This window comes from Hyperoodon ampullatus (assembly GCF_949752795.1).
Source record: "Hyperoodon ampullatus genome assembly, chromosome: 15".
NCBI lineage: Eukaryota > Metazoa > Chordata > Mammalia > Artiodactyla > Ziphiidae > Hyperoodon > Hyperoodon ampullatus.
The window spans coordinates 82107785-82125104 of record NC_136928.1 but is presented as its reverse complement, the minus strand read 5'-3'; the positions used below and the strand labels follow the sequence as shown (position 1 = coordinate 82125104).

General features: G+C 43.5%; 1 protein-coding gene and 1 pseudogene across 2 annotated transcripts in view; both read right to left on the bottom strand.

Annotated features, from left to right (window-relative positions):
• ADAM17 (ADAM metallopeptidase domain 17) overlaps positions 1 to 16622 on the bottom strand; it is a gene marked incomplete at its 3' end in the record, with an annotated part of 53165 nt that extends 36543 nt beyond the window's left edge. Inside the window, exons 1-2 of the mRNA XM_079720453.1 lie at positions 16406 to 16622; positions 4972 to 5104 (exon numbers count right to left, since the gene is read on the bottom strand). Coding sequence (XP_079576579.1) covers positions 4972 to 5104; positions 16406 to 16502 — 230 coding nt within the window. The 5' untranslated portion in view covers positions 16503 to 16622. The remainder of the gene's footprint in view (positions 1 to 4971; positions 5105 to 16405) is intronic.
• Positions 605 to 2189, bottom strand: LOC307064774 (ubiquitin-conjugating enzyme E2 Q1-like; annotated as a pseudogene). The gene is made up of 3 exons: positions 2079 to 2189; positions 1187 to 1987; positions 605 to 1121 (listed from the first exon to the last, which is right to left on the bottom strand). The product of its transcript is annotated as a ubiquitin-conjugating enzyme E2 Q1-like (transcript).
• Positions 16623 to 17320: the final 698 nt, after the last annotated feature.

Below are 17320 nucleotides of genomic sequence, written 5' to 3'. Positions count from 1 at the left end.
CAGGAGAGTCCCTGTGGGCTCTTTTAAAAAGGCACTAATCTCATTCATGAGGGTTCCACCCTCATGACCTAATCACCTCCCAGAGGCCCCACCTCCTAACACCATTGCATTGGGGGTTAAGATTTCAACAGATGCATTTGTGGGGACACACACAGTCTACAGCAGTCATTTTCACAGTGGACCACCAGGTCAAAGGGGCATAAACACCCTCCAGTTTCTGTTTCTCCTGAGGCCTGGGAATTCATCTCTTCCTAGGTTCCTGTGTATATTTCTTTTCTTTTTTTATTGAAGTATAGTTTATTTACAATATTGTGTTAGTTTCAGGTACACAGCAAAGTGATTCAGTTATATATCTATATATATATGTATACATCTATATTTTTTCCCCGATTCTTTTCCATTATAGTTTATTATAAGATATTGAATATAGTTCCCTGTGATACACATAAATCTTTTATTTTATATACACTAGTGTGCACTCTGTAAATCCCATAATCCCAATTTATCCACCCCCTTCCCCTTTGGTAACCATAGGTTTGTTTTCTACGTCTGTGAGTCTGTTTCTGTTTTGCAAGTGAGTTCGTTTGTATTAATTTTTAGATTCCACATATAAGTGATATATAATATGTATAACTTTTTCCAAAAAAATTATAACATTATCAAAAAAGTATTAAAACAATATTTGTATTATTTTTTTTCAAATTAACTGTAATTGTTTTCCCAAAGATACATTTTTTTTTCATACACACCCATCACACACGGTAACCAAAAAAAGCAGTGTACATGAAATAAGAGAAAATAAATTAAAAATCCTTACCATAGCATAGGTAAGGAGGCCCTAGGCTGGAGCACAGCTGAGTTTCCAGCAATATAATGAGGCTCAAAAGTTTCTTTTAAGAATGCCTGCTAGCAAGGGCTCCAGCCAGGTGGCTGGTTGGTCTGTAAGTCAGTCTTGAGTACTTGAAACAGTTGTTTTTTTTTTTTTTTTTCTTAGCATTTAGAATAGTCATCATTGTCCTGCAATAGGCAGAGCTATCACGTCCAGGAAAAATGAGGGAGGGAACCACAGAGGCAGTGTGAGATCCAAATACAGCATTCAAAGGTAATTGGTCCAGTGGTGCCTAGGGAAGGAGGAAGGGGATGGCACTCCCGGGTTAGCCATCTTCCTTCGGGGGTGTGTACTAGCCGTCTTCTTCGTGGATCTGCACCAAGGACTTGTAGGACTCCTGTACTCTTGTCAGGCTGTATTGAGATTTGCTGGCTCCAAACTGCACTCGTGCTTTTCCCTTCACCAGTGTGGCACTGATCTGCATGATCACTGACTCTACTGAGTAGGCACTGCTCCAGCCCTGCTTGGTGAGAAGTTCCATGCAGATGGCACCTCCGCCCAGAACATACCCCCAGGAGAGGACTGGAGACACAACCCTGACAAACGGTGCGTCAAAGGGAAAGTTATCTTTAAAAGAAACGTTAAGTAGAAAGAAGTCAGCTCCTTTCTTCTCTTGAAGATCTGGAGATCGCTGTGCAAAGCGCTGTACTGGTCAACTTTGAGGAGTCTGACATTCCAATCATCCAGACTGTCATTCACGAGTTCGACTGCATAGTTTCCACCTCTGAAACTCTGTGATGGGTATATATCCCTGAGCTCCTTCGTCAGCCGGTCGGTAGCCTGCACCGAGCCATTTAAGTAATCTTGCCTCAGGTTCTTTTTAATTTTCTCTAGTATAGCCAAGTTTTCTTTTCCGATGCCGTCATCTTCAGATTTCTTGCCCTCAGCTGGCTCTTTTTCTTCCATTTCATAGTAATCAGCAGCCAAGTTAGGGTCATCGGACTCCACTGACCAGACGGGGGCACAGCAGGGTATAACTCCGGGATGTTGCAGTGGCTGCAGACGGGATCCCCAGGCACCGAGCCCCGTGGGGGGAGATGCGGTGCAGGCACGGCCCCAGCCAGCAGGAACTCGCAGCTCAGCTCGTCCAGGCAGGCGCTGGCAAGACGGAAGCGCTCGTGGCGGCGGTGAAAGGTGGACTCGGCAGGGCCCCCGCCCCGGACCCACCCCCACGGGCCACCCCCGGTGCCACTCCCTGGCCCCCCGGCTGCTGCCCCTGCGGCTGCGGTTGCTGCATCCTCCGCTCCGCTCTGGGGTCGGCGAGCCGGGAGCCTCCAGCCTCCGCCGCCACCGCCCTCATTACTTTAATAGTAATACTATTTCTTGATTTATAAAAAAGAGGGAATGTAACTTCTGGGTAAATTTCAAACTTTTTTTTTCCCATAAGACTAGTCTTTAACTCATCATACAATCTCTCAGTGTTTCCATGCTTTTTCAACCACTAATAATCACATCAAAATTTAATGTTATCTTAAATTATTCTGCTTTCCTCCACCATCTAAAAACAGAACATCTCATTTACCATCACCATCCAATAATGAGTGGCTTCATATAGGCAGTTCAGCCCTCTACAATTCGATCATTTCAAGTATCCCTTTTTTTTTTTTTCTTTTAAGCTTCAATAACACAGTATAACAGAAAAGAAAGTGTATAGGCTTTGGATTCTGACACACCTGACTCAAATCCCGCCTCCACCACCGACTGGCTGTTTGATCTCGGCCTTAACTTCTGAACCTAATTTATCTTCATCTATAAGTGGAAGTAATACCAACTACTAACTGAATGGTTTTGAGGGTTAAGTGAAATAAACGACTTTAAAGTACCCGGGACAAAGTTCTCATATATTGTTAGACACATTTCCTGTTAAACATTTAAGATGAAAATTTAAATTATAAATTTCTCTGCTTCCTTACACAGAGGGAAGATAAGGAGATGTTGTTTAACATTTCCTTAACGAATCAATGGCATCTATGAAACACGAAAGAGAAGTATGTTGGGCTATGGCAGTGTCTGACCCTAGAGTAAGGATCCTACAGGCTACCTCAAGTCTAACTTCAAAAGAAACCCAGAAAACTGAACTTTGAGTTCTTGTCGTTTTAAAGCCTTCTCCAGTCCTCCTTTGCTCCTACTCGTTTCTCGCTGCTACGTCTCCACTCCTTCGTCAAACTCTTCACCAGCATAGCAGAAATAACACAGTAAGTCTGGAAGTCAGACTTGTGTTCAAATCCTTTATCTTCCACCTTCTTCTAGCTGAGTGACTTTGGGCAACTTACCTAACCTCTCTGAGCCTCAGTTTTTCTTTGCCTTCAAAAAGGGAGTAACAAAGACTTCTATGCAAAGTATGGTGAGAATTAGAGATAATATATGTAAAGTGCCTACTGAAGTAAATACCTGATAAACTATAGCTATTATTAATATCACCACTCTGCTCAAATTTGCTATAGGTGAAGCTAGATAACCTATACTGCAATATTCTGGCATAAAATCCAACAAAAAGAAATCATTCAAAAATCATCTAAGGATGATGGCAATAACTAGGAAAAATAAAGATACAGTAAAAATATTTGCATAAAATATCAGTAACACGTGTGATGATGGAGCCATTTCCTTAATACCAAGCACGACTACAATTCAGTAACTCAAAGGATAAACCCAACAGAAAAATGGTAAATGGATACGAAAAGGCAGACAGAAAAATACCTTATAAACACATGAAAAGATGATCAATTTTACACAAAATTAAAATCAAAACATTTGTGAGGTACCATCCCCTTTCAGAGCAAGAAAAGTCAAAAGTGGATAAAACCTAGTATTGGCACAGATAACAAGAAAGAGGTAAACTCACACACTGTTGCCAGAAGAAGAAATTGGTCTAATGTCTTTAGGAGGAAACATGTCAACATCAATAAACATTTATAATATGTATACACTTGATCCAGTACAGTAATTCACCTTTTAGGAATGTATCCTATAAAAATACCTGGATAGGGTATATTTATAAAGATATTCACTGGAGCACTGTTTGTTACAGGAAAAAAAATCACTTTGATTAAACAGTATCCATCTGTACGGTACTAGTCAACAAACTGTCATAATTTTACGCAACAGGAATATTTATGCAGCTGTTAAAAATGAGGTAAATCTATGTTATCTATATCACCTACATATATATAGATCTATATGCAAAAAATATGCATTAAAATCTTTTGGAAGTTTATACAGGAAACTTGCTGGGTCTGGGAAGTAAAAACTTCTCATACCCTCTAGCGTTTTTTGGGGGTTTTTTTTGCCACGCCGCACAGCATGCGGGATCTTAGTTCCCTGACCAGGGATCAAACCTGTGCCTCCTGCAGTGGAAGCGTGGAGTCTTAACCACTGGACCACAAGGGAAGTCCCTCTGTGGTTTGTTTTTTAAATCAGGTGCATGTATTACTTTTATATATGTGTTGGAGAAGGTCTACCCTATGTATAAAGAAAAAGTCAGCCCATTTATATGCTCCCAGTGTTTGTTATTTGATATTAGTAAAGCTCCCTAAAAAGACTTTAGGAAGAGGCCTGTTATTATCTAACACATTTACATCTGCAAAACATGAGATATTAAAATTAATGCCCAAATAGACCACATCTATCAGTTTGTGCTATGACATAAGAGCAATTCAATGTGGAAAGAGATCCAGCTCACCACTAGGTTGTGGAGTCCTAAACAAATCCTTTATCTCTAAACCTCAGTGTCTTCATATATAAAATTAAGACAGTACTTAGTATAAGGTGGACAATTCTAAAGTAGCACAAAAGTATGATAATCATTCAATTAATTAAAATTCTTTGTTAGAATTCCAAAAAATAAATAAATATACCATCATTAATTCCTTTGGAATACACATTTACTTTTTAAAAAATAGTCATTATATGAATTTTAGAATAAGCAATACACTATTATAAGAATCATGACAGACTATAATTGTATTACAAATCTTTAAAATGTAACTTTCTAAGATTTAATTAGACACTCCAACTTTTCTGCTTTTACCAAACCAAGTCCCTCATTGCTCCAACATTATTTTATGAATAATTCAAATTACCTTTTCAAGGCTGAAAAAGTTAGTAGTGTTTCTAAGTGTGTTGAAGCCTGTAGATCTCTTTTTCTTACAGAGTGCTGTTGGATATTGGATAAAGAGAGGATATCGTAGTCTGAGAGCAAAGAATCCAGCTTTTCTGAAATAAAGGTAAGAAGGTTATTAACACCTAAACCTACTAATCAATTGTAATATCATTAAAATGAGTCAGACAACAAACTCTTCCTGATGTAATGCCCCAGCACGACCTACGAAATACTCTTACCAAACACACATACACATAAACACACACACACATACACACACACACACACACACACACACACCAGTTTTTAAGACAAAAAGGGATTAGAGGTTGCCAAATTAAATAACAACTTTAGGAAGTAATCAGCCACACCCAAAATGTTCCATTCCTGCAAAACAAATGACCCAATTTCTCCAGGAAACAAATGGCATGAGAAAGAAGGGAGGGGTGGAGACAGAAGGGACTTAAGAATACAGCAAGCAAGCCAGTGTGTGAGCCATTTTGGATCCTAGGTCAAGCAAATCAGTTGTGGAAAGATATCTGTGACAATCAGGGGAATGTGAACATGAGTCCATGTTCATATTAGATACTAATAATTTTGATATCTCAGAGAGTATCACAGTATGCAGTGAACTTACTTCTAAATTCAAGGCATTTCTGGCTTGTATGTTTAGAATTTTTAAGATCAAGTCTGCCAACTTGACCTGCCCACTGCCCACTTGGGCTACATCAATTCCTTATCAGTTAATGTACAGTAACAAAGAACAACAAATGTATTAATGGCCTGAGGAAACCAAACTGGGAAAGTAAATCTTTTGCAGAAAATCTTTTATAGAAAAACCACATATTCCAAATTAGAGAGCAAAGCAGTGGTAATATCCCTATCATTGTTGCCCTCAACAGACACAGCAGAATATCAATCCACCAGACAGCAGGAAGTGTAAGTGGTAAGACCAAACCAATCCCTAGGAAAAGAAAAACATTAATTATTTTACCAGGCTGACTTGGAACCCAGGAAAAGCAAAGATGGACTGCCCCAAAGATAGAACAAGCACAAATCAGTTTCTATTTGGTATAGAGCAAGAGTAAACACTATAGAGTATATGCTTCCCCCATAAGTCACTTTTTATCAACAGCAACTCAGCTGTCTCTCCCACAATCAGGAGGATTTTTGGAAGACAATTTTGTTGACTTAAGTCTCTGTAAAAACTGTCTAAAAATATTTGAGCTGATGCTTTCCTTTTCTCTCAACAAATATCACTGGAGAAGCAATGGTATTCAAAATCATTCCACTGGACTTAGAATGTCCTCAAAATATAGCAGCAGGAGCTTAAAATACAAGTGTGTTGCTACTGCAGTTAAATATGCTCACAAAACCATTTTTAAAAGAAAGAATCCGGGCTTCCCTGGTGGCGCAGTGGTTGAGAGTCTGCCTGCCAATGCAGGGGACACGGGTTCGAGCCCTGGTTTGGGAGGATCCCACGTGCCGCGGAGCAACTGGGCCCGTGAGCCACAACTACTGAGCCTGCGCGTCTGGAGCCTGTGCTCCGCAACAGGAGAGGCCGCGACAGTGAGGGGCCCGCGCACCGCGATGAAGAGTGGCCCCCGCTGGCCGCAACTAGAGAAAAGCCCTCGCACAGAAAAGAAGAACCAACACAGCCATTAATAAATAAATAAATAAAATAAATTTATAAAAAAAAAAAAAAAAAAAAAAAAAGAAAGAATCCACCCAATACTCTTCTCCGTCCTCTTCCCCTGAATATCCTCAATTGGCTCTTTCATCCGTTCATCCACTGCTGTGTGCCAGGCCCTGGTCTAAGTACTGAGATACAGCACTCAACACAGTCAAGTCCTTGCCTAAAGCAGCACTCATTTTAGTGGGAGAGACGGACAATGCACAAGAAAATCCACGTCAGTGCCATGGTATGAAAACAGGACAGCAGAGAGGCAGTGGGAAGGGCCAATTTATACAGAGTGGTCAAAGAAGGAAAGATGCCCCACTGTCACGTAATACTCAAGCAAATGTGAAGAGGCACACTACTATATGGTTAAAGCAATTTAATCAAAGTCCATTCAAGGCTCTAACTCAAGATAAGATTAAAGTGGTAGCAAATTTCACACTTGCTGGGTACCACCCATTTTCTGTTAACAAAAATTTCCTTTTAATTTTAATCCAGAGGAAAGCTGTTTCAGAAGGCATCAATCTCTTTTATGCCAATGGACGTTTATTGGTGATTTGGCCTTGCTAATTACAATGCTTCGAGGCACCAATGAAAAACCTTCAAGAAGCTTATCATTTATTCAACAATTTTTGACTGTTTTGTTTCCCATAAGACACCATACTAGGTGTTCTATGTTATCCACACAAACATCTTGGGGTATTTTCCCCATTTTACAAATGAAGAAACAGACTCGGAGAGAATAATATCACAAAGCTAACGAAGCACAGTACTAGGATTTGAACTGGGGCCTGTCTGGCTGAAAACCCCAAGCTTTATTGATTTCAACTTTTGAAACAGCTTAAAAATAGCCTACCTCTTCCTGGACCTTCCACTTCCTGGCCTCCTAACATTTTGACATGTCAATCAAACATGACCATGCCTCCCTCTGAATTCTGAAGCTTTCTGTTTACACCTTTCTTCTGGCATTTTTTAGTTGTATTTGTCTTATCTCACAAATAGACTGTAAAATGGCCAAAAATGAGCTCTGTTTTAAAATCACGGTATTCTTACCTCACAACGCCTGGCACAGAACCTTGCACAGAACAGCACTCGTTTGCTCGAATTCTCAGTGCTGATACAACCCTTTAGCTCTTGGACTTCCCTGATACAGGCTGGTGCACAGACTCAGTTTCATTCAAGATCGTAATCACTCCCACGGACTGAGAAACTTAACCTCAATTCTACAGTTTCACCGCCAACAACGGAGGCCAGCTGTTCTCGAAGAGCGCTCGCTACAACCATCACCGCCTGGAACTTGTTTCCCACCCCAGTGCTCCTCGGTGGGAAATGCCAGGGGCAGGGCCCCGCCGTCTGTGCTTAACATGCCTTCCAGGTGAGGCTGATGCACACTACTCCAGTTTGAGAACCACTGAACTAGGCTAAACTAAGGAAATAAAGTGAAGAAAAAAACCTTTAAGCACAAAGATGTTCACTGTTCAGCCTTGTATTAGTTTTAAGAAAACTGGAAACGAAGTAAATTAATACCTGGCAGATAGAGAAGTTATAGCATTCCCAAATGACCAAAAAAAACCTGCAATCATTTAAAATGCTGTTAACAACAGGTTTTAAGAACATGAGGAAGCACTTATAATATTAAATAAACAAAGGTAGATTTTAAAAACTGTTCATACTGCATGACCTTAACTATGTATACAAATAGGGCTAGAAAAAAAAATAAGAGCAAGATAGTAACATCATTGGTTATCTTTAGGTATTTTTCTTTAATAAGCACTTTTTAAATGCAGCTTGCTAAAGCACTTTAAAATACTTAATATGTTTCAATGGTAATTTACCCCTGTTAATAACGAGAGGTCTCAGACTGGACGTCCGGGAGCCATTACAAACAGCACGGGAAACACGCTCTTTGTCCAGCACCCTGAGCTCCTGCTCTTGCAGGTAACCTCTCAGGTGCTCGGTATTTCACTGCACTTTACTTCCAAAATTCCAACCATCGGTAATCCAATTTTCTATAGCTTTTTCAACAGGATTTATATTTCCCCCATCCATATCCAAAAATCTTAAGTATAAACCACTTAACTTCTTACAGTAGAGTTTATGACAGTTGATACTAGACAATGCTACAAAAACTACCTTCCTTAGCAGCTCAGTGTATGGTCACATTCTCCAGTTTAGAAACGCCACAGTGGCTGCCCAGCATGCTCTACAATGAGGACACTTTCCTTGCTTCCTACAAGTTGCTCCAGCGATCACCCTAAACAACTGAGCTTTTCTCATTTCGGCTGCTACAAACACATATTAGAAAACAGACGCTATTCACAAGGTCAGACTGGAGTACTGTATTAGTTACGATCCCCTCCCCAAAGCTCTCGGCTCTTCTCTGCCACGTGTTGGTTTCCCTCACTTGGCCTCCTCTGTCTGGCCCTCCTTAGGGACCCTACCCTTCCTCACTGCTCTTTTAATCTCTTCTACCCCCACTCCCATCCCTCCTCTCTTGCAAACACATTCTGCACATACTTTTCCCCTTTCCACCAGACCCCACCGATTCACTTATTCAACAAAAAGTTATTGAAAACCTCCTACCTTCCAAGCACTAGGGATATTAATGGAGAGAAGGAGAGATACATTTCCACTATTGCGACTTTGGGGGAAAGAGCATCACACAAAAAGTCATTATAAAGTGTGTCACAAGCCAAGGGAGAGCAAGTGGAAAGAATTTACAGGACACAGCAGGAGCATGACCCCTGCCTGGCAAGCCAAGGATGCTTTCCCAGGGAAACAGCACTGAAGTTACGACCGAAAGGATGAGGAAGCAGCCCAGAGAACGAAAAGAAAGGACAGGGTTCTAAGCAGAGGGCATACCCATGCTGAGGTCCACAAGAAATCCAGAACACAATACACTCAAAGAATTGAAAGCAAGTCAGTGAGGCTGGAGTGCAGAACGGCACCGCGGACATGAAGAGGTTGTGAGGCTGCAGGGGCAGGCGGAGGTCTGGTCATGGAGGGTCGTGGAACTAAATTAAGGATTTTTGACTTTGGATAAGGGCAAGAGCTATAAATTAGAAATTTCATCGTGACTGTGAAACCAAATGCCCCTAAAACCAAGTTCCCCTGCCAAGTTTATGATTAGCCTCTCTATCTGAAACTTTATTCTCTTTCTTGACGTGCCTCTGTTGCCCTCAGGATTGAAGAGTATCAAAGAAAAGGCGGGACTGAAACCAAGCAGGACCCTTCAGGGCCCTCCCAGATAAAAAAAAAACCTTTCATTAAAAAAAAATTATTATTATTTATTTATTTAGGCTGCGTTGGGTCTTCGTTGCTGCGCGCGGGCTTTCTCTAGTTGCGGCGAGCGGGGGCTACTCTTCGTTGCGGTGCGCGGGCTTCTCATTGCGGTGGCTTCTCTTGTTGCGGAGCACGGGCTCTAGGCGCGTGGGCTTCAGTAGTTGTGGCTCGCGGGCTCTAGAGCACAGGCTGAGTAGTTGTGGCGCACGGGCTTAGCTGCTCTGCAGCATGTGGGATCTTCCCGGACCAGGGCTCGAACCCGTGTCCCCGGCATTGGAAGGCGGATTCTTAACCACTGGTCCACGAGGGAAGTCCCTACAAAAGCCCTTCTGTCCCCCGTTTCTGGTTTGTAGAAAAGGCTTTAGTCTCTTAGACCTTCCCTGAGTACCAAAGAGCAGCTTCAAGCAATTACTCATTAGAGAAGAGATGGAAGGCTGAAACAAAGGGAAAACGGTCAAGAAACAACAGAGAGTCCTAATTCCTCCTCCTCCAGGGATATACAGAACAATCTGACACAAACCTTTGAGTTGTTCTGCAGGAACTAAGACAGCCCCCTCCTCCCAACTGGAGAATAGTGACTACAAGCTGACCACAGGCACACAGAACCCAGACCGGTTGGAACCAGAAAGTTGATGATTAAGACTCATGAAAAACCACCCTGTTACTTCACCACCAACCAATCAGAAGAAAGCTATGCTCCTGCAACCCTCACCCCAAACGTTGCCTTTAAAAACCATGGCCAGCCAGGAAGATGGATCTGAGACAAGCCTACATCTCCCATCTTCTCCACCGGCGCCCTCCCAATCAATAAGCCTTCTGCTCCAAACTCGCACACTTCCATCTGTTGGGCCTCACTGTGCGTCAGGCACATGAGCTTGGGTTCAACAACAACTGCAGTGTGCAGAACGGGCTGGAGGAGGATAAAACTGGAGTCTGGGAAACCAGCTAGTCAGCTGCTGAGCAATCCAGGTGGAGATCCCTAGAAGACCCCAGGTTTCTGGCTTGGATACCTGGGTAGGCAGTGGCACCACATTCACTGAGATTTAAAAAAATACACAACTAAGAGGAGGTCTGGGGGAGGGATGTGTTGAAGAGAAAAACCATGAGCCCACTTTTGCTAAAGCCCACGATACCAAACCTAGGTTTAATACCTAACTGTAGTTTCGACCTTCACCAGAAAAGTAATCTTAACCAACAAGTTTGGAATTGTCTACTACTGAGGTAATCTGTCGTAGGGGCCCCCTCCATCCCCCAGAGGAAGAAGAGGTTATCCATATGATAAAATCCCTGCCAGTTCCCTTCCCCCAAAAAAGATGATGTCCTGGCCTAAAAACAATCCTTTTCTTTTCTTTCGCTAACAGATCCCTTGCCCCACTCTTATTCCTATAAAAACCTTCCATTTGGTACACACCCTCAGAGGGCCCTTCTAGTTGCTAGAAGGGATGCTGCCCAATTCATAAATCGCCTAATAAAGCCAATTAGATCTTTAGATTTACTCGGTTGAATTTTGGTTTTTCAGCAGGTTGATATAAGGGGACAAGTGGATGCTGAAAGATTCTGAAGTTCTACACTGTATCTTGTTCTTTTATATACAGTTTGCAATTATTCTTTTACATACAACTTTTCTGCATTTAGTCATCATATGTTTGCAGTTATGTCACTGATAAATCACATAATAATTTTAAGCAGGGAAAGAGTAGATCTGTTATTCTATGATTTTCAAAATCAAGATTAGTGGTTAAAAAGCTGCTGATACTTTGTTCCTTTTTTTATGTTCTCAAAGAATAAACAGAGGGCTTCCCTGGTGGTGCAGTGGTTAAGAGTCCGCCTGCCAATGCAGGGGACACAGGTTCGCGCCCTGGTCCGGGAAGATCCCACATGCCACAGAGAAACTAAGCCCGTGCGCCACAACTACTGAGCCTGCGAGCCACAACTACTGAAACCCGCACGCCTAGAGCCCGTGCTCCACAACGAGAAGCCACCACAATGAGAAGCCCGCACACCACAACGAAGAGTAGCCCCCGCTTGCCGCAGCGAGAGAAAGCCTGTGCGGCAACGAAGACCCAACGCAGCCAAAAAGAAAGAAAGAAAGAAAATAAAGTTCCCTTTTAAAAAAAACAGAATAAAGAGGAAGCTGGACCTTCAGGCCTGCAACAAACCGGCTTTCTGGATACAGATATGGAGTGGCCTACAGATCTGATAAACCTTCTTACTCTACACTTCTCTCATACCTGAACTGTTCTGTCTCCAGGATATGCTTGTATGGCCACTGACTTTTGGTACAACGACACAAAATATACCTTTACTTCATTCATCAAGCCAAGGCAAGTTTTTAAGATAAAACTGATTTTTAAATAATGAGGTGTTAGAAGAGTCTGGGAACACCTGTGAACTTTTTACTTAATTTCTCTTTTCTTTTTGCAATAAATTGCATCTTTCTGGAATTCAACTTGCAATTGTCATGCAGAATCCCTGTAGCACTCTGCTCACTCTCCACGGCTCTGCTGCACAGAGTATGAAGAGTTCCCCCAAAATGACAGTGTCATGCGCCCATTTCTGGTGTCAGAAGTGGAAAAGATAAAGCCAGGGCTGCTGTCAAGTGTTTATTCTGCTTGTGCAGAAGACACATGAGACTTGACTGCTCTTCAATACTCCCCAAAATACGCAGGACAAGGGGGAGGCCTGGTCGGGTCACTCTGCAACAAGCCCTAAGTATGGGTGAATCCCTCCTTGGGATTAAGGGATAAGAAAAGAACAGTGCTGTTTGCTAGGCAGTGGACCCCAGAACCTGGGAACTAAAAACCTAATTTTATGGGTTTATACCAGTTAGGGAAGCTGGAGGGTGAGCTGCCTCAAATAATTCCTCATCAAGAGCCCTTCACCTGGGCTGGGACTAAACCTGGGCCAAGACTCTCCAGCAAGACCAGTCACATGGAAACTCTGAGCCAAAAATGAAAGTGAGCACAGCCCAAGGGAACCTCCAAAGAACCCTGGATTGATCCATAAGGCTCTGTAGCTGAAATGGATGCAAATTCGGGTCTCAAAAGCAATGAGATTACTTCCACAATTTCCAGCGCTGCTGCCTTTTCCTAGATTAAACCTTGTCTCCTATACACATTCTTCTAATCAAACAAAGAGGTAAGTAATTTTGGACATATGTTTGAGGTACCTGTGAACACTGAGGTGGATACATGAGAGTGGAGCTTCACAGAACAAGTCTAGGTCAGAGACACATATTTGGTAGTTATCCAAACAGTCAAATGTTAAGTGAAACCAGGGCAACAGGTGAGACTTGTCAAAGCCTACAACTCTTATTAAAAGAGAGAAAAAAAGAAAAAGAGGTATGTGCGGAGGGAGATACCCATATCTTTGGTTCATTTTAGGACTAAGTTAAGGGATATGAAAGTGAAAAAGCACCTCATTTCACCTCCCAACCTCTGTGAAGCCTCTTCCTGTCCCTCCCTCCCTACCCATCTTTTTCTGACTTTCCTCAAAGTATACTTCCAACTGAAAACACTCACCATCTCTCACAAATACAAAATGGTGAAGGATCTAAAATTCAACCACACTTGGCCTTAAAGGACACCTACACTTAATGTTCTAGAAAACCCATGAAGGCCAAATGGAATTCTCCAGTTTCCCCACCATGGCTTTCTGCTTAACTCTTCTCTTTGTTCTACTCTGGAAATACAGTTTCTCTCTCTGACTAGTACAAAGGAGAGCTGCATTAAATTTCTCTTGAAGCAGGTGGGGTGGGTAAATGTTTTAGTTTCAAAAGAACCCAGCCTGTAAGCAAAATTAACATCAAAAGACGAACTCAGATGTCAAAATACTGAGCAAAATGATGCCCTCAATAATGAGAAATGAGCAGGGCAATGTGGAGAATCCCATGCCAATTACCTAAAGGTACATTTCAAATATGTTTCAGATACAAATTTTCATCCCTCATCTGTGACCTACATTTTTTTCCCTTCCACCCACTATATTCTTTTATTAAAAGTAACACAGAGAAAACTCTTTTGAAATCACAGTGACACTTATATGCCCCAGCTGTAACTGCAACAAGATATCACTATGACTAAGCTCAAATGACTTGTAAATTTCCTAAATGATGCAATTCACGACAGTTCAACTGAAATCATTTTGGGTGACCTGTGGAGTACTCCAAAAGCCAGATTCTATTATACATTTTTATTCTTCAGAAAATGTTGTCAAATCCCTAATCAATATTTAGAACTGCAGTTATGGGGTTATGGTAACATTTATAGGATAAGAAGGCTATTAAACAATAAACCATGCTCTTTAACTATGAAATTATTCATTGGCCTCGACCAATTCAATCTAAATGGTAGGGTAGAGTTAAGCAACAAGCTACATCCAAAGCTATCAAACAAACACACAAAAAAGTCATTCCTCAAAAGAAAAAATACCCTCAAGCCATATATTTATCACTAACTGAATGAACCTGACAAGTCACTACACCTTTCAGAGACTCATCTCACCTGCCGCTTTATTTAAAAACCTAGACACGATCTCCAAGGTTCATTTCAATTCTAACAATCTCTAAGTGCCTCCATCAGGACTGTCCTTATTTTCTCTCTTCAACTACTTAACCTTACAGCCTGGGCTCAATATCATCACCTCCTTCAGGGAGCCTTCACTAACCTTCCCTGGAGAGGTTCAGTGACCCCTGACGAAAATAATACCCACCATAATGTCTTCTCTCACTCTCCTTCCTATTGTTCTAGAATTATCTGTTTAGATGTCTCTATTCTACTACACCAAAAGCTTTTTGAAGATGAATATAGTCTGATCTTTATATTTCCAATGCCACACATAAAACTTGCATACAGTATGTGTTCTTCAAACATGCAGTGAATAAATGGTAAGTCTATGCATTTTTCTGGCACCAGTGGTCTGCACTTTGCAAATGAAAACACACGGTCAAAGAAAAAAAAAAAAACCCTTACGATTTGCGAATGCTGCTGAGAATTGACCTAGAAAGTAAGGTTTTCTTCTAAACTATGTGCATTCCTAGGATTCGTTCTACTTATTTTTCCACTTGTGAACAAGAGAATAACAAAAGTGAAACAGTTGTGCTAGAGTGGTAAAAATATAACTTTAATATTTCAAAATACATGTTTATTCTTTTCATTAACGTTTATCCTTACGAAGTGATCCTTACCCTATGCCTCCATCCTCACCACCCCTGACTCACCATTTTCCTTCAATTTGTATTAACTTATCACATCTCAGCACTTCCTACCAGGTTCTCCTTGGCCTTTCTTTAAACTAATCACCTGCAATCCATTGCAATTTGAGATAACCACAAAGCAGTTGTTCAGGTGAGAACACAACACCTTTAATACCCTCCGCCAATTACAATTTTTGTCCATTAAATAAGGAAAAAGAATGGCCAGGTAAACTAATGCAAAATTTTTACTGGCCGTAAAGAAAATCTACACAGTGTCTCAATCTGCACGATACTATACTATATGGATTCATGGTGAAATTTGGGGGCCAAAACAACCATGAAAAATGAGGCTACAACTTCTCACACTGGGAAAATATACTGTTTCATACTTTGTTACTAATTAATCAAGCTCTCTTACATGCTAACTTTTAACAGATAAAGGACCCTAACAGGGGTCACTATACGTTTACACAAACTAACTCCCACCAAATTTCACATCTCTCAATGTTAGTCCATCCTTCAAATCCAAGCTCTTTAGAAAATCCACATGACCCTCTACTTTCTGGCTTCAAAACTGACCAAATTGGTCGTCCCTGATAATTTTTGTTTCAAATGGCAAGGAAGGCATTCACAGTAGCAGCATTACGAGCTGACCCGGCAAGTTTAAGTACCCTCATAAGCTACAATTTAAATAACACGCTTAAGATGTTCGCAAAAAGCAACTCCAAGACGAGTTCCCCAGGCACCGCCTTCCAACCAGATTACCGCCTAAGTACCTCCTACAGAAGAAAACCTAGTTCGCTTCCTTGGAGAGCCAGGAAGAGCCGTGCAGCCTGGGGCCTTCCTATCCTCCTCCAGAACCCTGCCTTTGGTAAGGACACAATACAAATTTGCTCCCGAGAAGGGCAGGGACCTGGACCACATCTCCCTCTCCGAACACGAGCCACCACCACCCCGCCTCACCTCTGTCCGGAACACACGCCCAAACGCGAACTCAGCGGGCAGACCCCTCCCAGGCCCTCAGTCACTCCCGGAGGCCCCCTCCAGGATCCCTGCCCATCCCGAGACAAGCCCATCTCCATTCTTTCCTGAACTCTTAGAGCCACACCCCCTTGCTACGCTGCAAACTAAGGGACGCGCCACCGTCGTCCAATACCCCGCCCCCAAACACCTGATAGATCCTGCTCCCCTGCTCTTCCCCGAAAGCTGCGCGCTCCAGGCACCCGGTGCCGGCCGAAGCCAGATCTGCAGGGTCTTTACCGAGTCGCTGCGGGGAGCCGAAGCCCGGCTCGTCCGGCGGTCGCGGCGCCAGCACGAAAGGAACCAAGCTGCTCAGGAAGAGGACACACTGCCTCATGTTCCCGGCCCGGCCAGCGGCTCCACCTCTCTGGGCAGCCTTCGCCTGACGGGAGCTCAGGACGCTGCTCACATTGGGAGAGGACGGGATCCGCCCGGCCCGGCGCCTGCAGCCTCTTACTCTTACCGCGCCGCCTACCGAGAAACTCTATAGAGCCGGGCTCCAGGTTCCCGGAAGCGCAGGCAGCGCTCGGAGAGGCTGGCTCAGCCTGCTTCCGGCCGCCGCCAGCCCCCGCACCGCCCACAGCCGGGCGCCGCGCGGCATGCCGGGAGTCCCTCGCCTCCGCCGGCCCGCGCCGGCGCGCCGCCATTTTGCCGCCCCTCCGCCCGCCCCCTTGCGTCCCACGGGGGCTCGGCCGGCGCCGCCTCTAACGCGCCCCGCGACGTCCTGACTCGACCCCCTCGGGCTACGCCTCTGTCCCTGGGTGACCGCCGCGAGGGAAGCGGGAGCTCGCGAGGAGGCCCTCAAACGCGCGCCCGGCCACCTCCCTCGCCTCGGTCCGACCCACGTCTGGACAGGATCCCTGTTACCCTTTTTACTACCTAGCTGTGGAAACCACCGTGGGGTCCAGAGTGGGCGAGGAGGAGCGCCGGGCCGGTGGGCTCGGGGTGCTGACCCAGCAGCGGAGTGCCTGGGACGAAGGACGGGCTCCCGGGAGCAGAGGCCCCGTGTCCGTGCGCCAGCTTCTGCGAGACCAACCTCCTAGTCGCAAATGGGGTGCAGCTTGGCTTTCGGGGCCCAGCGTCGTACCACCCGGGCGTCTCAGGCCTCCGTCCGTTGTAACGGAAGAGGCTTTGTGGAGGGAAATAAATAGGCGC